General features: G+C 40.5%; 1 protein-coding gene across 1 annotated transcript in view; it reads left to right on the forward strand.

The window, feature by feature from the left end:
• The first annotated feature begins 325 nt into the window (after nucleotides 1–325).
• ncanb (neurocan b) overlaps nucleotides 326–20441 on the forward strand; it is a 141449-nt gene continuing 121333 nt past the window's right edge. Inside the window, exons 1-4 of the mRNA XM_040052746.1 lie at nucleotides 326–330; nucleotides 4553–4635; nucleotides 18577–18806; nucleotides 18912–19080. Coding sequence (XP_039908680.1) covers nucleotides 4563–4635; nucleotides 18577–18806; nucleotides 18912–19080 — 472 coding nt within the window. The 5' untranslated portion in view covers nucleotides 326–330; nucleotides 4553–4562. The remainder of the gene's footprint in view (nucleotides 331–4552; nucleotides 4636–18576; nucleotides 18807–18911; nucleotides 19081–20441) is intronic.

A 20441-nucleotide genomic window follows, 5' to 3' on the forward strand; every position in this document is an offset into this window, starting at 1 on the left:
ACAGACACTGATGGGACTAACTCCCCCTGTGAAACCAGCATTAATGTGTGCGTGAATGTGTGTGCATGTGTGCTGCGGGGACAACAGAAGTGCGTGGCGATGGAGTGACAGGCAGCCCGAGTGATTAATGTGCCTCCTTAATAATGCAGCATGGTGAGGAAAGAGTGTTGCGACAATTTGAGAAAAGCAAATAAATGAAGCAAGATCAAACTTGTGTGTGAGAAAAACACACACAAAAAAAGACTTCTTTGAGCCACGGGTAAAGATGGTGGCAGACGTAGACTGGCAGCTAATTTTATCCAAATATAGATAGACAGAAAAAGGTAGAAGGTGAGATTAAGATGGAACGACAGATGGATTGAGCAAGTCATCATCCATGAAAGGCTGAGGTTGGACCAAGGTCTTTGGAACTGAAAGGAAAATGCGACATCTTGGCTCTGTATCTTTCAGGATGTCTCTGTATTTTTGTCCGTCTGTCTGTCTCTAGCTGTCTGTCTTATCTACAGTATCTGTGACAGGCATGGTGGGGAACAGGGCACATCTCTGACATGCTGAGATCTGGCTGAATCTTTCCTGCTGATATTACCACACAGCAGGAGAGATCATACTGACTTTCAGTTGCGATTAGTCAGCTTCGGTTGGAAGACTTTCTAATAGCATTAATAAATCAAGGAATCTCTGTATGTTTTTCTGCCTTTATTTTCTTTGCATATCTCATTAGCTATTCACCCGATCCACTTCGCACTTATATTATGGGGGACCTAGATAAGTGAAGCGTCAGCTTTGAGGCTGTATAGATGAGGGGCTGGGTGGTAAAGGTAGTATTTGTAGGTTCTTATGCTAGATTTATTACTTCCTGTCTGTGATCTCATATAACATATTCAAGTCACATAGTTCAAAAAATAAACCTTCATTGACTTGTTGTCATTTATTCTCCTTTTTTGCTGGGAAAAAAATAATATTAAAAGTAGCTGAACTCTTTTAGTCTTTCAGTTTCTCAGCATCTCTTAACATGTACTCAGCACAAAATGATGTGACACAGCAATTGTAATCTTATTTTTCAGTTGGTGTCAACAAAGTGGATATCTTCCTTTATGAATGTTTCGACAATATGTTGGCACATCCTTACAATTTACTGCACAATGGAGCTTAATGTCAGCTGCACAGGATAGTTAACTGATTCTCATTTCTAGTCAGTTAGCAGTGACTTAAATAGAGACTTAAATAAAAGAAGTAGAATAGTAAAGAAGTAGAAGTAGAATAAAAGTAGACTTAAATAAAAATATTGCTACCAGATCTTATATGGTTTGCCTACTCTGATGTCAGTGGTAAGCATACTGAAGAGTCCATCCACAGCTGATACTTAAAAAGCACGTGCTACTGGTAGGATCAGAAAATTGGTACAAGATAAAAGACCTAAGCTGATCAAAAATCTACATCAACATGTATGGTATGATTCTTGTGAGGCAGAGCCAGTTAAATGGTATATTATGTTGCAGTATTATAGTTCATCATAAATGAAGAGTGGAGCAGAACGTCTTTAATATTTAACTATCAGACCAGCTAATATTCAGGCTCCATACATAGTGAACTCTGCTGCACCTATTTAGTAATTAAACAGCTCTGATTCTGACTGGAATTTGCCCGAGTTTAATATATAAATGTGGAGCCAAGAAGGGAGCCAAATTCACATGGATCAGAATATTTTTCTTGCATCCTCCAAACTCCTGATGGAGAATTTACGCTGCTGAATTTAGACTCGATGTGGGAGTTTAATGTCAGGTCTGACTCAAGTGAGCTGATGTTTTCAAAGGACAGTCTCAGCATGTTGTCTGGAACATACTTTGTAGAAAGCACTTAGAATACAGATGTAGAAAACCGCTCTCACTTATACAACATTGTCCTAGAATCCTTGTAACAGCCAGAGTCCTATTGTGGATATACAAGAGATAACCTTGCATCACAAAAGAGGAGAGAGGAGGAGAAAGGAGGGCACAGAGGTCGATAGAAAGGTGTGATGTACCAATGAAAAGCATTACCGTTGTCCTGGAAGAGTTTAATACACAATTTGCAGAAAAGGGCATACTAAGATAAAATGTTGTACTTTTTATTTACTATAGCTTTGTGGAGGCCTTAAATTTAAAATGCAAAGGGAATGAAAAGCAAACACCATGAAAAAAGTGAAGGAACGATGGATAGTAGACTAAATGTAGAGATGATGGTTGGGTAAAATAAAAGGAAGCGATGAAATTGGTTGGTCACAGTAAACAAAACTGTGACCGGAGAGTGCACATGAGTAACTGCTAATGATTAACAGCTTTGATAAACTGAGGAGGGAAAGACACAAGAAAGAGTCAAACCTAGCAACCAGTGAAGGAAAAATAAAGCACAATATCAAACTATGATGAATATGGAGCTGCAAGACAGAAGGAACAGAGGTGGAAAGGAAGATTCATGAATGCACTGGAGGAAGATGTGGCTCAGTATACATGAAGAGGATGCAAGAGATCGGGTGAGATGGAGGCAGATGACCTGCTGTGGCAGAAGCTTAAACTGTGACTGTGTAATTACTTAAGCAATTTTGAAAACAATATGCTTTTATTTTAGAATTAATTAAAAAAGTTCAGAATGTTAGAAAATACAGCACCGAGCCAAAATAGCAATTAAGATAGACTTTTAATACATGCTGTTTGGACTTGCAGAGTCTTCTGTGTATATTCTCATGAAAGTTGAAATTAAATACCTGATACTGATCTAGCGTTTCTAAAAAAAAAAATAAAGAAGAAGAAAAAACAGATCAGTTCAGTTAAATTGAACTTGTATTGTGATGTCATGCCTGTCCTGCACATAATTAAGGCTGCATTACAGGCTTTTAATAATTACTTTCAGAGAGTTTTGTAAAATAGCTGCATTTATTTGCCTTAACCATTTGCTATCAAGCAGGATTTTACAAAGGTTCGGCTTCAAAAATGTTCTTTTTGCAAACTTGCTGTTTTGACGTGTGCTGCCACCGTGGACATTGAGCTGTTGCAGAGCATATGTATTTGGTATGAGGTCAGTGTTTTTGTCCTTGGCTGTAACGTTGAGATTGAGTCAGAGAGACCAGCGCTGCTGTAACTGACACTGGTTATCTATGTCCTGCATCTCTGCGACCAGCCACTAAATCCTCCTCCATCCCTCCCACCCAGCTCCTCTCCTGCCCTCAGGCCCCGCTCGGCCTGCCATGTCTCCAGAGATGCCATACTCATTATTTACACCCGGGACCCAACAGCAGGAGGCCGACTTACCTCATTTGGTCTCCATCCCCTGGCTTTTGTGACTTAAAGACATTATGTTATAGTCACATATACATAAATAAATGTTCAGATAATAGTGTTACTTGAGCCTTGTTTGTATGGTCGTCCATCTCTTGTTTTCTTGTTGGCTGCTGTAAACTCTCGGACAACTACGATGAAAAATACAAAAGGTTGCAAAGATCTTGGCAAGACAGAAAAAATATTCAGTCCTGTGATGTACACTGGCATTGGGTAGTCATTATCAGCATGTTTTAGTTCCTATACTTCTTGAATTTTAAAGTGAAAGCTAAGCCAGCATCGGTGTAAGTCACAAATATCACTAGTTATTTAAAAAAATGTTTTCCAGATAAACTTATACAGACATACCATAGACACCTCCTGTCAACCTACCTCTCAAATACATAGCTTTTTTTGTTGAATGTGGCAGACTCGATCCTGCTTTGATTCAGCAGAGTTTTCAGCAGGCAGTGTGGAACAAGCGAACCCAGAGGTCCATCATGTTAGATTTGGCTCTAGTATCCTTATCTATCTATTTTTATTCTTGAAATCCATCAGCATCTCTTCCTCTTCTTCAGCATTTTTCCCAAAAAGTCTCTTTTGCTTTCCCCCCCTCCATTAAACCTTTGAACAGCTTTCTATATCAAGCAAGCCATTAGGCACATTATATAGTTAATACTTTTTACCAGAATTTTCATCTCATCTATTGCCAGTTGGTTGATGGCTTAGTGCGCAAAGATGGTATGGCATGGTTTTTGAGAGCTTGGATATAAGGTGAAAATTTATGCCATGAAATATTCTGAGAAAGAAGCACATATTGGGATAGATTTAAAGATAAAAGGTAAATCTCAGCCTGTACATTTAATTCTGAGCAATAGCTATTTGTGAAGTGTAAAGATAATCGTCTATTTCTTTATTGTACTTCAAAAGGATTAAGCACAATGGTCACATCAAGTCGAGGTATTTATTACATAGCCTTTAAAAGCCTTTAATCACCATTGTCTGAAAAGGCTTCAGAAGACTTTATCCCACCCACATTACGAAACAGCAAATTAAACTGAAGAATGAACTACTGTATGTGTGTCCTAAGGCCTTCACTGAGCAACGGGGGGGGAAAAAATCCCTTGAAAAGGAATTATTAATGATGACTCATCCAAGCATGTCTTGTGTATTAGAAGAACTTCACAAGGGCAATGTGTTGATTACAGTTTCCTTTGTGTACTCACATTCCCTCCCTCTCTCTTCATCTCTGTCTCCAGGTGCAGCAGGATGCAGGGCTTACTGCCTGTTTGTGGACCGCAGCTCCTGCTGGCCCTCCTTCTGCTTCAAACTGCGGTCTGGGGTGAGTCCTCATTAAACTGTGGGCAGTCCCCATCGTCTGACCTAGAGTGCATGTAATACAGAACTTTCTGATAACCATGCACACATAGCCATTAAACCAGTGTCTCGGAAATCTTCCCAGAAGCTAAAGTTTCTACAAATTTTCTCTTACGTGTATGATTCTACAGTGTGCATTAGATTAATTATAAACAATTAAATCACAAGATTTAAGGTTCTCTGATACACAGACCACTCTTGCCTCACTTTTCTGACCCAGAAGTTATATCCGAGTTTTATATCTTTTGTTTCTTAGCAGTAGCTGATAATGGCTAGCTGTGCCAACTAAGGATAATATAATATGGATAATAGCTATAGTCATTTAGATGTGGCCAATTTGTGAAATATTGCGTGTTGTGAGCAGTAACCCTCCGCAGCTATCTTCAAGGAGATTAAAAAAACCACATCTCTTTACATTTCTCATTAGCTCTTCTCGGTCGTGCTGACATTTTCTTTGTCAGTGTGTCCATTTCCCTCTAATTCTGTAGCCGCGCTCACGATGTGAATGCTTGGCAGACCTTCACCACCAGCCCACTTACTTTCATTTCATCTGCTCGTAATTACCCCAATGGCTCATTCAAGAGGAGCTTGAAAGGATGAGAAGTACAACAGAAATCACATCTGAGATCTCCGAAGCTCGCTTTCACCCTCTCAGCCATTTTAGAGAGACTGAAATGATTTTGATTGAGATTTGATAAGTCTCTGAGATATTTATTTCTAATATAAATTTGCAGAGCTCATTAAACTTTTCTTTGATTGGGCTCAAAAGCTGGACTTTACGATCCTAATCCTCTCATTATGTGTCAGCGAGTTAGCCAAACTTTTGAATGTTTGTTTTACCGACTCACTAAACCTTTGATTTGGATGAGAAAAGGACATCGTGACAGAGAAACATGTAATTGGGTGTATGAAAAGAAATCATCCATACAGTTAAGATGGAACTCTAAGTCTTGTCAGCCTGTACGCCTAATCTGGTTAACTGCTGTCTTATCTGTCTGTTTAGTAGTGTTATCTGTCCATTACAAGGACACAGTATGCAATACAAGGATCTACAACCCACGGTACTTCTTTGCCCTCTCCAAACTCTCCTTGTACACTCCTGCTGTGTATCTGTGTGTATCTGCATGTGCTGGTGTGTATGTAGGACAGACTGCACGCCCCCTCACTGCTCTCAGTGGCCTCCCCAACCGTCTGCTCAGTGTATTGCATTGTTTCTGCCTTCTGTGCAAGAAAAAAAAATCTACTGTCCTGGCAGCAGGGCCTTTCTGTGACTCAGGGCTCTGATTCCACAGCAGAGAGATGATGAAAATGCAGCCAACTCTTCTGTCTTTCTTTGTGTGTATTTGTTTGTGTGAAAGCCTCAGGTTACATCTGCCAGGTAGTTGCAGCCAACTTACAGAGAACTGTAGCCCGCACACACACAGAGCATCTCCAAGGAGTCTGATAACACACTCGTGACAATTCAGAGTGTGTATGTCATGCGAGAAGACACTCCCTGCTTCTGTTTTGGAGGAGTTTTTGAGGCCATCAACATCGCCTGTTCTCGCTTTCTTTTTTTCCTCCTTGCATTTTGTGCTTTTTTTCCACTTGAGTGGCTCTGGAAATAGTCAATGGTAGGGGACTACTGGGAGGGGTGGCACTAAAGCTCACCCTGTGACACTTTGCTTGACAGCCCTGAAATGGAAAGATGGTGGGGAAGGAACAGATTAGGTGTGAGCTTTTTGCACATGTGTCTGTCTGTGTGTTGGCGATAGTGTGAGCTTGCCTTGCACTCCTGTACAAACGCTGATATACTTGTATATATGCATGTTTATGAATTTTAAAATGTCGGCAGTGTGCCAAGCAAGATAAAGGTATCATTATGCCTCAGAAGGTCCAAAATTAGTCATGGCAGCAGCCTCAGGGAAGTTAGCGTGAAGCCTGACATGGCCTGGTAAAAGTCAGCTCAGGCACAGAGAGCTACAGTGAGAGGGTTAATAACTGTCACCTAGGAAGGCGGAGGAGACAAAGCATGTAGTCAGATTTAGAAAGGATTTAAGGCATGATTTAAGATTACAGTAGGTATGGGGGAATATACCTGATCACAAAATACCCAGGGAGTTGGTAACGAGGGTCATTTACTTTAATCACCCGCTTAAATTGATTTGTTTGATTTGATTGTTGCTTGCTGGCATCGTGACTTGTGCAATAAGTTGAGCTGTTGCTTTCATGGTAAGGCAAGGCATGGGAGAGAGTGTCTGGCACTGTCAAGTCCTGCATTGCACGAGCGCTAGAGGATGGCACTGGTTCAGATGGTAAGAACAATTTGTGGAGTGACACAGTTTGCTGTGTATGATAGTCTTTTTCAACGCTGGACATTAAACAGCCAAAATGCCTCCACATTCCCATATTCCGTCTTTTCTACAGTGCCCTCTTTTGAGACATGTGAGCCTTGAGCTGCGTCAATTGGGGTGCCATGTTTGGTAACGTTGTTTTTGTCTTTTATCTCGCTCACACTCCTAATGTACTGGTGTACATTAACATTAGTAGAAGTGGTACTCTTGCAGGCTGTGCCTCAAACCTACCCTCACGTGGCTTTAACTGTATTCAGACCACATGCCTGGTTCAGGATGGGACTGTTAAATTAGAGCTTTTCAAAACCAAACCCTAGTGAGCAGTCTGAAAATAGCAGCAGCACTATAAGCAGTCCAGAATTGCATATGAAGGTTGCCTTGAAGAAGCGATTGGTCACATTTAGATCATATATGTTTTTTGCCTTTTATGATTATGCTTCTTGTACAGAAAAAAACGTGCCTGGCTCTAACCAGGTCAATAAGCACTGTGTTAATTTATCAAGGCTTAATTATAACAGACGTGCATTAGATAAATTCCCACCCTGCAAATTTCACAGCACAAAATAAATCCATCTTTAATCCAAACTCTGGCTGTTTGAACACTATTATAGTTTTCGAACACAAGTCACAGTTATTCTTTCTCACTTGATCTGATTGTTGCAAACTCTGCTTTCCGCTGCAGTGTGATCATTCAGAAGGCTGACTTGCTCAACAAAGCACCGACTGTCTGCGTTTATCAAACTGAGCATAACCTTAACTTTATTGTATAGCCACATTGTATATTCCTGTTACATAGCACAGCTTCAGTTCAGTCTAAATATCAGAAATGTTTTCCTGATTTGTCTCATCTGTTCTGTCTTGTTTTCGCTAAGACTGTGGATTCGCTCTATCTTCCGTCTGTAAATCTTTTTTCCTTCGCACAACTGGTAACATTAGCACACATCTCTGGCAGAGACATAAAGCAGCTAAAATGCAAAATGCTGCTCATTAGTGCGACATGTCAAGTGGCAGAAACAGTTTGTGAAAAAGAAATCCTTTTGCAGAGGATACATTTTACAAATCAGGAACATAACAAAATACATGTCTGCATATGGCTGCTGTTAATTAAGTAAGCCAGGAATTTGCAATTAGTGCATGTGTACATTCTCCTGTCTGTCACATTAGGTTTTGTTTCCAAAGGCTACTTTTCATTAATTTTAGTCTAGCTTTGAAATAGGATTAGGATTTATATGAAGAAAAGCCAAACTGAGAAAAATGAGGAGCAGGCGTTAAGAGAGAAAGAAGTCGGTTAAGCAGAAAAGCATAGGTGGTATATAATAAGAGCACAAAATACCCAATGGATGGAGAAGAAAGATGAGAGCACAATAGGAAAGAAAACATCAAGAAGCTGAGGAGGACTCCTGGAAACAAGTGGGAGTTGAAGGGATGTTTTGGTGGAAGATATCATGAGAGAGAATGTCAGCAAGAAGACATTAATTCCAAACCCTGCATGATGTCCGCCTGGCAGATCTGGTGTGCTTAGAGAGGTGACATGAATGTGCAGGGACACAGACACACACACATACACACATACACAGAAAACTTAGTGTGTCTTTGAATGTCTTTGGTTTAGAAGATCCAACTGTTTGTGTAACTTTGTATATTTACAGTGTGCGTCTCTGCAGATGAGACTGTGTACTTCCTGTAGGGGTAGTGCAGCTGCACTGCAGTGAAACACACACCACTGATCAAACACGATGGAAAAATGAGGAAACCAGCCCTTCGTTTAATTTACATTATACAGTACATAGCATCAGATCTGCTCTTTGAGGAGGCCACCCACAACGCACACAGTTAAAGTGTGCATGCATGTGTGAGCGCGCGTGTGAGTGTGCTTTTAATCAGAAGCTTCTTCCCGCCTTTTTTTGCACTTGTGGCGCCTCTGTTGCCATGGTTATGGTTTCTTGGCTTGGACAGGGCGGCATCAGCCTCAGCGTCGTTTACTGTGCTCTTCGTAAGCGATAACGTGGCAGTGCTAAAGGATCAGCCATCGCCGTTTTCATGTTATTCATCTTGTTCTCTCCATTTGTCTTTGTGCATCATCCAAGGTCTTTTTCAAAGGATGCATTTCTTCACAACCAACAAAGAAAACCCCAAAACAATAAAGACAGCAGACGAAATGCTCTCAGGAAAACAAAACTAACCCCCACTTACCACCATTGCCCTTGACGTGTTTTATTCACACAGAAGGCAAAACTTATACAGCTTCCACTTGCTCTAAAAAGTTCGACTTTACCCTCTTTCTTTAGTTTTCCCCTGTTTACCAAAGAAACTTACCACAGTAAAATGCATATAAATATTTCTCCTTGTGTGTTAATTTGAATAATTTCTTGTGAAAAATTTTTAAATGCAACTATAACCTCATACTAAGCAGCTACATAGTCAGTTTTGAGGTCCACTTTGAGGTCTAATGATTTTCAACTTTAAACAAGAGTACCTGTTTTTTTTTATTTGGTTGTCGTTGTTAGATTTTTTTTTTTTAACTTGCAAAGTATATGGTTAATAAATAATATTTAATCTGATTATTATTAATTAAACAACTGAGCAGTATTTGAGTATGCAGAGCGGTAATGTGCATCTAAAATAAACAGCATCATTAAAACACCTGTCATGTGCATTAAGTGCATTTTATCGGATGTCTTTGAACACAGAACTTTCATTTCTGGCAGATTATTTAACCCAGTTCTGTGTTTTTTAGTGAGGTATCAGAGCACCAAGTGCACAGGAGGCCAGTTAAACATACAAAACTGTTACAGTCTACAAATAATCAGAACTAATCTAACTGTATCATAAATAAATACTTGAGTAAAAGTGCAACAGAAAATTTCTTAGGAACTCAACAGTTGCAAATCTGTTTATTTTTACACAATTATGTTTCTGATAATCATATATGAATTATTAGTAAGGCATTTACCTATTGCAGTTGAATAAATATAAACCGCTTCCTGTGAACTGTGTCTGTATGTAGCACCTCCCAGGTGAAAGCAAAATCTCAAAAGAGTCCAAGCCGAGCCTGCTGCTGTGCAGTTGTATGTGTTGTACCGACTGTCATTTCTTAACACAGTAATCAACAAATAGCGGCGTGACTCTGTCAGACAGCTCGTCTGTCATGATTTATGACCTGCACACACTTGTCCACACACACACACACACTTACACAAACATATAATCAGCTGGCATGCAGGCAGCAGAAGTGGAGTGGCGACGACTGCAGAGGGATATACTCGATCAGTCCCGGGAGCTCTTGACTGGCAGGTTGGCAGCTGTGATGTTGGCAAATTGAAGACAATGCTGCCTTTATCTTTGGAAAACCCATTGCAAGCCCCATGGAAAGAAAGAAAAGGAGGAAGAATAAGAAAGAGAGGGCGAGAACAAGGAATGATGTTCTCAATTGTGTTCCTATTACAGTGAAAATGCCATTACCGCCCACCTTGTGTCTGTGTGCAGCTCCGTGCCAGCTACATAAAGGCTCTCCGACTGTTTAATAATTCGAGAGCACCTCTAATGGAAAGACAGATGGGTCAGTGGTGATGATCACGCAGATGCCTCTGTGAACCAACAGAGAAAATGGGAAAATCTAAGCTCTACCTGCAGGCTGCTGGAAGTGGATCTTCTGGGAAGAGTTGCACGATGTGTCCTGTTACACCTTACCCTTCTCGTACCCATGCAGGCAAAGACACAAGATGAGGTCAATAAAAGATCACCCGGTGACATTTAGAAGAGTCCTCCATAGCACCTTGGGTTTTGCTATCCAATGTTGCCAGTGGACAAGTTTTACTGAGCACACGCTCCCTTTTTGAGCACCTTTCTGTTTTGTATTGACATTCAGGATTTCCTCTTGTCTTTTTTCACCTCACATCCAGCCAAGCCTTGTTTAGAAAAAAGAATGACAATGAGAAATATGAAACAAGGATAGATAACAAAACAAAAGAGCCTTGTGTGGGTTATGCCTGTGACAACATTTCCATCTAAATGCAGATTTCAGATAGAGGTGGCACTGGCGCCCTTGCTTGTTTACATTCATTACCATGGAGGAAGAGAGCAATGTTGTTGTTTGTCTTGTTTTTTTTTTTTTTCTTTCAAAATTCCCCCAGTCCCCTTCGAGATGTAATTTAGGCTTTTCAACAAGTGAATAGGCAATTTATTTTATTTAATTTCTCTGAGCAAATTGCAGCACTGGCCATGTAACAAAGATAAGCATTTGTCCAAATAAAGTGGACAGAAAGAGTGAAGAGTGGGCGGGAGAATGTGAATGAGATTTTGATTGTGAAGCTTGGTTGGCTACATTTAAAGCTTTGTATCGCTTTTGGCAACATTGGGGTTGTTACCCAAATGACGCTTACGCAGGTGGAACTTGGCAAGAAAATGGCAGGCCAATTAAAAGAATAAATTTGCCTATTTTTGTTCTGTGCACGCTTTAGGCAAGGAAGTTTGTAGGTTGATTGTCTTCTGGGAGCGCGTTTCACTCTATTTGTGTGTGTCCGGGCATGTGTGTTGGGAGGAGGGGCACGTGCATGAGTGTGTGACAATCAAAGACGAGTGCCACATCCTCAAGGGGGATAAAGCAAAGAGCGTGACAGCAGGTAGTGGAATCTGATAGCCTCTCTTCTGAAAGATGTGTTTTTTAAGTGCGCTTCGGTTTGTGTTTGTGTTTGTGTGTATGAGCATGAATGTCTCACTTTGTCAATCTTTACACATCTCCTGCTGAATCATAACAGTGCACGTCTACTTTTTCCATCATCTTCTCTTGACTCCCTTTCCACATCACATCACTTCAATTTTCCTGTTACACATACCCCCTGTTTCTTTTTTCCTTTTCTTTCTGTTCGTTTGGATATTGGGTTTGTTTCTCTCCCATTCCTTACCTCCTTCCAAACTCATCATCCTGGACTCTGTCATGATTGAGTCAGTTGTGTATCTTTTACATTACTTCTGCAAGTTCTTCTATCAATGCAAAATGATATTGTTGCTGCCATCAAGTAAAACAGAAGTCAGAAGTAAATTATTTCCTGCACGTCTACTCCTATCATACCAGAGAGCTCAAGTATTTTCTGTGCTGTTATTGACAAAATGAATATGAATAATTTATTAGAAATTATAAGCATCCCAATACACCTGGTAACCTTGATGCTTTGATAAACTTAAACCTTCCACTGAGTCAACATTCAGCCGATGTGAGCTGCTCATTATATAAAAACATTGCTTAGTAATCAGGACTAGTGAAAGTGCCTGAAGTCATTTCATTGTTATTTGCAAAAAGGGACTTTCTCAGTGTCACAGCTTGCCTTGACTGAAGGTGTCTAAAATGTGTGGCACTCTAAAACACTTTGCAAAAACTTAATCAGATGCATTCCCTGTGCAGCTAAGCAGACCAACAGTGACCACATGAGCTGCCAGGCGGGAGGAAAAGAGGAAGACCACAGAGGAGATTTATGGAAGCAGTGAAGGAAGACATGCAGAGGGGTGGTGTGACAAAGGAGGATGGTAGAGATGGGATGAGCAGAAAGTTAGATGAATAGAAGAGAGAATGACATCACAGTCCAATAAACCCTCAACAAACATGGTTGTGGGAATATGCTTTACTTTCTACAAAATCACCTGACATAAACCCCAATGGGAGCATTAAATACTGAGAAAGTCAAGCATTCATTACATGGCAAGAGGCTATTTGGAACAGCCATGCTGGCAAAACAGTGGTATCCATGGTTTACATGAACTTGTGGTGTCTGTTCAGCTGAGATGTATGGTTTCATATACAGTGGGGCAAAAAAGTATTTAGTCAGCCACCGATTGTGCAAGTTCCCCCACTTAAAATGATGACAGAGGTCAGTAATTTGCACCAGAGGTACACTTCAACTGTGAGAGACAGAATGTGAAAAAAAAAAAAATCCATGAATCCACATGGTAGGATTTGTAAAGAATTTATTTGTAAATCAGGGTGGAAAATAAGTATTTGGTCAATAACAAAAATACAACTCAATACTTTGTAACATAACCTTTGTTGGCAATAACAGAGGTCAAACGTTTACTATAGGTCTTTACCAGGTTTGCACACACAGTAGCTGGTATTTTGGCCCATTCCTCCATGCAGATCTCTCGAGAGCAGTGATGTTTTGGGGCTGTCGCCGAGCAACACGGACTTTCAACTCCCACCACAGGTTTTCTATGGGGTTGAGGTCTGGAGACTGGCTAGGCCACTCCAGGACTTTCAAATGCTTCTTACGGAGCCACTCCTTTGTTGCCCGGGCGGTGTGTTTTGGATCATTGTCATGTTGGAAGACCCAGCCTCGTTTCATCTTCAAAGTTCTCACTGATGGAAGGAGGTTTTGGCTCAAAATCTCACGATACATGGCCCCATTCATTCTGTCCTTAACACGGATCAGTCGTCCTGTCCCCTTGGCAGAAAAACAGCCCCATAGCATGATGTTTCCACCCCCATGCTACACAGTAGGTATGGTGTTCTTGGGATGCAACTCAGTATTCTTCTTCCTCCAAACACAACGAGTTGAGTTTATACCAAAAAGTTCTACTTTGGTTTCATCTGACCACATGACATTCTCCCAATCCTCTGCTGTATCATCCATGTGCTCTCTGGCAAACTTCAGACGGGCCTGGACATCCACTGGCTTCAGCAGCGGAACACGTCTGGCACTGCGGGATTTGATTCCCTGCCGTTGTAGTGTGTTACTGATGGTGACCTTTGTTACTTTGGTCCCAGCTCTCTGCAGGTCATTCACCAGGTCCCCCCGTGTGGTTCTGGGATCTTTGCTCACCGTTCTCATGATCATTTTGACCCCACGGGATGAGATCTTGCGTGGAGCCCCAGATCGAGGGAGATTATCAGTGGTCTTGTATGTCTTCCATTTTCTGATGATTGCTCCCACAGTTGATTTTTTCACACCAAGCTGCTTGCCTATTGTAGATTCACTCTTCCCAGTCTGGTGCAGGTCTACAATACTTTTCTTGGTGTCCTTTGAAAGCTCTTTGGTCTTGGCCATGGCGGAGTTTGGAGTCTGACTGTTTGAGGCTGTGGACAGGTGTCTTTTATACAGATGATGAGTTCAAACAGGTGCCATTCATACAGGTAACGAGTGGGGGACAGAAAAGCTTCTTACAGAAGACGTTACAGGTCTGTGAGAGCCAGAGATTTTCCTTGTTTGAGGTGACCAAATACTTATTTTCCACCCTAATTTACGAATAAATTCTTTACAAATCCTACCATGTGGATTCATGGATTTTGTTTTCACATTCTGTCTCTCACAGTTGAAGTGTACCTCTGGTGCAAATTACTGACCTCTGTCATCATTTTAAGTGGGGGAACTTGCACAATCGGTGGCTGACTAAATACTTTTTTGCCCCACTGTATATATGTTTTATATTTTGATAATAAAATTAATATTGTTATTGATTGAGCCTAACAACGCAGGAACTCCAGCAACACGTAAAGCTAAAGAGGAACAACTTTTGTTGCTATTTACTGATTGAGCCACCAGAAAATAAATATGAGCATTCATCTAACTAAAAAAAACATTTTTTTAATACATAGGCGAGAAAAAACAGTAATCAGAAAAAGGTGTCTTCTCTAAGTAGCCACATGGTAACAACCCACACTGCTTTGCTTATTTATTCCTCACCTCCCCTTCTTGTCTTATCGTTCTGCTTTGAAAGCTTCATGCATTTTGTTTCACAGGTCACCTCACTCGACGGGCTGAACGCCTCTCGAGTGCAAAACGAGAGGCCATTTCAGAGCACAAATACTGTTTGATGTTGCCACGCCAAGCAACACAGATCTGTCGGTGAGGGAGTTAAACAAGTAGCATTTGTCTAAGGCGATGTCACTGGGAGAAGCAGAGAAGTGGGTATTAATGTGTGTTTATGCGTCTGTGGGGAGGTGAAAATGTGATGGGAGGGCTGATGTTAAGCTATCAGGGAAGAGGCACTCATCCTCTTAGCTTGAGCAACTGCAACAGGATAAGGGCTACAGGAATGAGCAATGACAGCTAATCATGCACATTTTTTATGTGTGTTCAAAGGCACATTAACTATCCAGTAAGGGATGAAATGTGGCAGCAAGGTTTGTGTGTTATGTGTATGTGTCTGTGTGTGCAGAGCAGAGAGTGTGCACTTGATGTTCCATGAATAGTAAATAAGAGATAAGATTTTTTTTTTCCACTTGCAAGTACACACACACATTCACATCATATTCCCCTGTTGGGAGCATTGCATTCAGTGGCTGTCAAAGATAAGGCAACTAATTCAAAGTTGAGTCAGAATGGTGGAATAAGTGAATTTTTACAGAAGGGCTAAGGAGGATCAAGTCCTGAAAACAATAATAATAATAAAAAAAAATAGTATATCTTTATACATATGTGGAATAAAAATACAAAAATGAGAAAAAGTGAGTTGAAAAGCTCATCTGAAAGCTGGCAGGTGGTTGTACTGCAGGGGACGAAGAGGGAAAAGAGAATGGCAGGAGATGGGGAGAAAAATGACAAGGATGGGAGAAGGACGGAGGGGTTGAGCAGCTCACGCAGCGATGCGTCTGTGATCACTGGAAAAGCACTGTTCCAGAAATATGCCATTTAATTACAGGCAGGACAGGCTGACCTTATAGCGTGTAGTACTTTAACGTGGATTCAGACAAATAGGAATGGAGCATGACAGCGGAAACCGACACTAATAAAAGAAATCGGGTAGGCTCATTTTCCCCACCTCACTGTCTGTTTCACAATCCTTGGCTGTGCTAAATTCTTTATTTGTTTTTTCTCTCTACTTGTCTTTTGTCACTCATTCTTAGCAGCAGCTGTACCTGTTTGATATAGATCTTCAACTTCTCTGCAGGTCAAATTGTGTTTCTAATTATTTGCTGACTGACTGACACTACAGGCCAGTTTTAAAACATGTTTTATTAATAAAGTAACTTACTGTGGACCCTGGTCTGTTCCCAGTTGCTGATTTAAGAGTTTTTGAAGTCTCAGTTTCTTATTTATTTTTAGGTACTCTCCGTTTCTTTGCTTTAAGCTTTCTTTTATTCTTAGTATATTGTTGTTTAGTGCTGAGGTTTTATTTTCAATTATTCCTGACCATTATAATGCTTGTTATCTTTTAGCAATAGATACTGTTTACATTCATGAATTTATTAATGCCTGTGTGTCTTTCCTCATTTTAAATGAAACTGGTGTTTCTATAGTGCTTTGCTATTCCAATCATTTTAGTAGTACAAGCCTTATTAATGCATTCACATTCATACAACCACTTTTATCTATGGCTAAGACTTTTAGCCTAACATTCAGACGCTCACACTTTGATGGATGCATCAAGGGCAACTCTGTCTCACCCAGGAACACTTTAACATGTTTTATTTTTATAGTTACTTGTCTCTTCTGTCTTGATTGTCCTCACAAGTGACTCAAGTGACTCACACTTGTGTCTCAGCTGTTTCCACTTCCCTGATTACCCCATCTGTATAAATAGTCCCATCTTCTCCTCAGCCTTTGTCTCACTATCTTATTAGCTCCCTGTGTTAAGTTCTCGTGTGGCCTGAACGATCTTGGATTCTGTATGGGACTTTTGTTTACCAAAGACAGACAGCAGCATTAAAGATTTAAATGCAACTCGTGTGAGATAGTTTTACAGTCTAGGGTTAGAGGGCAGAGCAGGGTGATAGTGAACAGAGTTCAGTCTTCTAACATCCTGGTGATTGAAGCTGTTTATCAGTCTAGCAGAGCGAGCCCGGGTGCTCTAGAAATCTTCTTCCCGAAGGCAAGAAGCTGAAAAGGAAGTGCGAAGGGTGGAAGAGATGGGTGTTGAAAATGTCCATGAGGAAGGGCAGGAGGGCACAAATAATCTTGTTGGCTGCACTCACTATGGCTTGCTGGGTCTTCCGGTCAGCCGGTCTTCTGGCAGGAGGTTGTGCAGCCTCGGTTCCACACAGCAGCCAGCGAGGACACTTTCAATGGTGCCCTTGTAGAATGAATACATGATAACAATTGCTAATGACAAAAAACAATTACAAGAGCAGAAAGCTAATCGGGGTATTCCATATGTATTTTTCCAGCAACTAACAAAACTTTAGTCAGCCTAATTGTTTCCTGTTCTTCTTGGGGAATCCAGAGACACTGCTGGGCCAGATAGATATCACCCCTGAAATTCCAGGTCTACCCTGAGGTCTTCAAGGGAAGTTTCCCTGGAGGAATCCTGATTAGAGACCTGCACCACATCGCATGGCTTCTCTTTGACACAAGGGAGCAGCAGCTCTATATTTCTAAAGCTATTCCCTGCCAGCTTACAGAGGAAATTAATTCATCTAAATGTATCTGCAGTCTAATTCTTTTGGTCACTACCCAAAGCTCATGACCATAAGTAATAAATCAAAGGGTTCTCTTTCTTGCTCAGCTCTTTCTTCACCATAAGTCTGCTACACAACCCTCATCACTTGCAGCCCTACACTAACCCACCTGTCCATCTCACAGTCATGACTTCAGATTTGGACGGAACAATTCTCTTCAATTAAACAAACAAAAAATACAATGAACCTTTCATGTAAGAATTTCTTGCCCAAAAGATTGAACCCTCCTGGAGTCACGGAGCTCAGCCAGGCACAGCTGCAAGAAATATCATTAAGCCACCCATCAGCTGCTGCGTACGCACAACTGTACATTGAAAATGAATGTGTTTCTTGGCTGTTTCTTGTCTTTGGGGCAAATTAGATAAGACAGCAACATTTTTTATCAGGATTCTTAGAAATAAGAGAAAGGAAGTAGTGACTGATAAGCGAACTATAAAAAAGTGAGATGAGGGGAAAGCTTTTACAGGTAAACCTCATTCATACACTGTGCACAAGAGAAACAAAGAAGTGGATAAAGCTCAGAAGTGATAAACTGCATCACTGTGTTGTTTTGTTTCCCTCTACAATGTAAATGAGCTACCTATATCTTTTCTGTGAAGGTGGCAAAGGATTAGAGCATAAAGATAATGTATGATGTGTATTAAAGAAACTCTACCATTGAAAAAAGAGTTTTACACTGGTTGAAAACAAATATCAATAACAGAACTTTGCAGGATTTTGCTCAACACACTACCTTTTCTTAAAGTCATCCATTTTGATAATATCCTGTCCCTGCATTTAGGATAAAATATTTTTATTTTTACGGTGGGGATGGTGGTGACTTAAACTGCAAAAAGAGGTGTGTAATATTGATCCTATAATTCATATCCACATTTGATGTATGGTTCATGAAAGCACCTTTGAAATCTTTTATATATATGCCTCCCAGTGTTAGATATCAAGCTAATGGTCTGTTGGATCAATGACGGATAATCAATAATCATATAGACACAATGAGCTTGTGTTTTTTCCCTTCTACTCTACTACAAGAAAGATCTGATGGGGTAAAGGAACTCAGAGGGAAAGCACATGCTTGACTCTCAAAGAAGCAACTAAGAGAAACCTGCTTAATGAGACAAAACATTTTGTTACTTCATTTACAAATGAAAAGCACTGATTTATTTCTCCTCTCCTCTCCTCTTCTCAGGTTTAACCAGTGCAGATACAGTGGTGAATATGCGGAAGGTTACCCATCAGACCATAAGTGAGGAGCTTTCTAAAACAGTTCTGCTCCCTTGCCTCTTCACCCTCCGCCCCAGTGCTGGTTCATTCCATGAGCCGCCCAGAATCAAGTGGACTAAGGTTTGGGGCCAAAGAGGCTCTGATGGCCTGCAAAAGGAACAGTCGGTCCTGGTGGCCAAAGACAATGTGGTGAAGGTACAGTAAACATATTTACCGTTAGTAAATGCTTGACTTACCTGTAATTTAGCTATTTCTCTCAAACATTTTTTTTCACTATTTTTCTCACTCTCTGCTCCTCAGGTGAAGAAGGCCTTCCAGGGTCGTGTCACACTGCCTGGTTATAATAAGAACCGCTACAATGCCAGTCTCGCTCTGACTGGGCTGCGCTCTAGCGACTCTGGTCTATATCGGTGTGAGGTAGTGGTGGGCATTAATGATGAGCAGGACACAGTTCCTCTGGAGGTCACAGGTGAATAAAATGTAAACTTTTCTTTCGCTGTGATAGTTATTTTAAATTTAAGGTAAAGTTTTCAACATTTCACCTACATTTAAATTACTTCTGGTAAAATATAGTGAGTAGTCACACTAGCATCACCCGCTCCTCACCCTACCTCTAAGGCAGAAAACTCCAGAAGTGGAAGATTTAGAGCTCGATAACCTCATCCACAAACTAGTAGGAAGAAAACTAGGCGCCAAGCATTTGGTGGCCAGATCTGTAACCATGGTGCTCGGTCAATTACAGTGGAAAGAAATAGCATGAACCCCTGTCTAGCAAAGTCCATGTATCTACCCCATCCTGTGGATGCACCACCTGCAGGGATAGGCATTGATGTTGCGTTCAGTGTGAGCTGGGAGGTAGGCAAAAGTAGGCTCCAGGGTCTTTTTTTGTAAGCAGTTGCAAAATAAATATATCTGCAGTGCTGAATTACAATAAAACAACATAATATTTGTGACTGGATGACTGATTCTGTTTTAAAATTGCTCCAGTTTCATTTCAAAATGATCCCAGTCACGGTCCAGATGATTTTAAAATTATTTAAAAGCTTACACTTCATTATTTAGTAGTGTGTACAATATCTGTGCAACTGATTCAGGATGTAGTATCTGTTATATAAAGAAAACAACTTGGAATACAACGCAGTAGCAATTTTAAAATTACTGCTAGTTCATCTGGTTAGATGTAGCATCATTAGGAGTGCAGACAGAATTACCAGTAATAAAAAAATCAAGAACTAAACTAATAAAAAGATTCAAAAACTCAAACAGCATATTTGGGGTAATCTTCATTAATTGTTTGTGTTATTGTTGTAGTGTTCAGTTATACCACTGCCTCCTCTCATCCTAATCAGAGTTTGTACATGTGACAAACTTAGGACGTGACCAGGTTTTGTTTTAATTTGATGGCTATAAGACGAATTATTAACACTATTTTCAATGTTTTGTAAGAAAAAGAAAAAAGGTAGAAAGCAGGAAGTATCTTCATAAAAACTGATTATTTCTATTCAGTGCGTGTTGATGTACGCGATTACATTATGTATGCGTTATGTGTGTTTAACCAACACAAAGAACTGTCTCAGCAAATAACTGCCGCACTGGTTGTGTATAGCTCCATTGTAGCTCTCAAGGTCTGCCACTATGAATAATAATGACCCTGTTTCCGTGTCAGGCTAGTACAATCATTACAGCAAGGGTTGTTTACTGTTTATGTAGAATGTATGATGATGGGGAAAAGGTGAAGGAACTCAAACACATTAAACATCATTGACCTGGGCCATTCAGGTGCTGTTCATGCACTGAAAGCCTAATGAAGCCAATAAGGTAGAAACCCAG

The sequence above is a fragment of the Simochromis diagramma genome, unplaced genomic scaffold (assembly GCF_900408965.1).
Source record: "Simochromis diagramma unplaced genomic scaffold, fSimDia1.1 OVJJ01000419.1, whole genome shotgun sequence".
NCBI classification, from domain to species: domain Eukaryota; kingdom Metazoa; phylum Chordata; class Actinopteri; order Cichliformes; family Cichlidae; genus Simochromis; species Simochromis diagramma.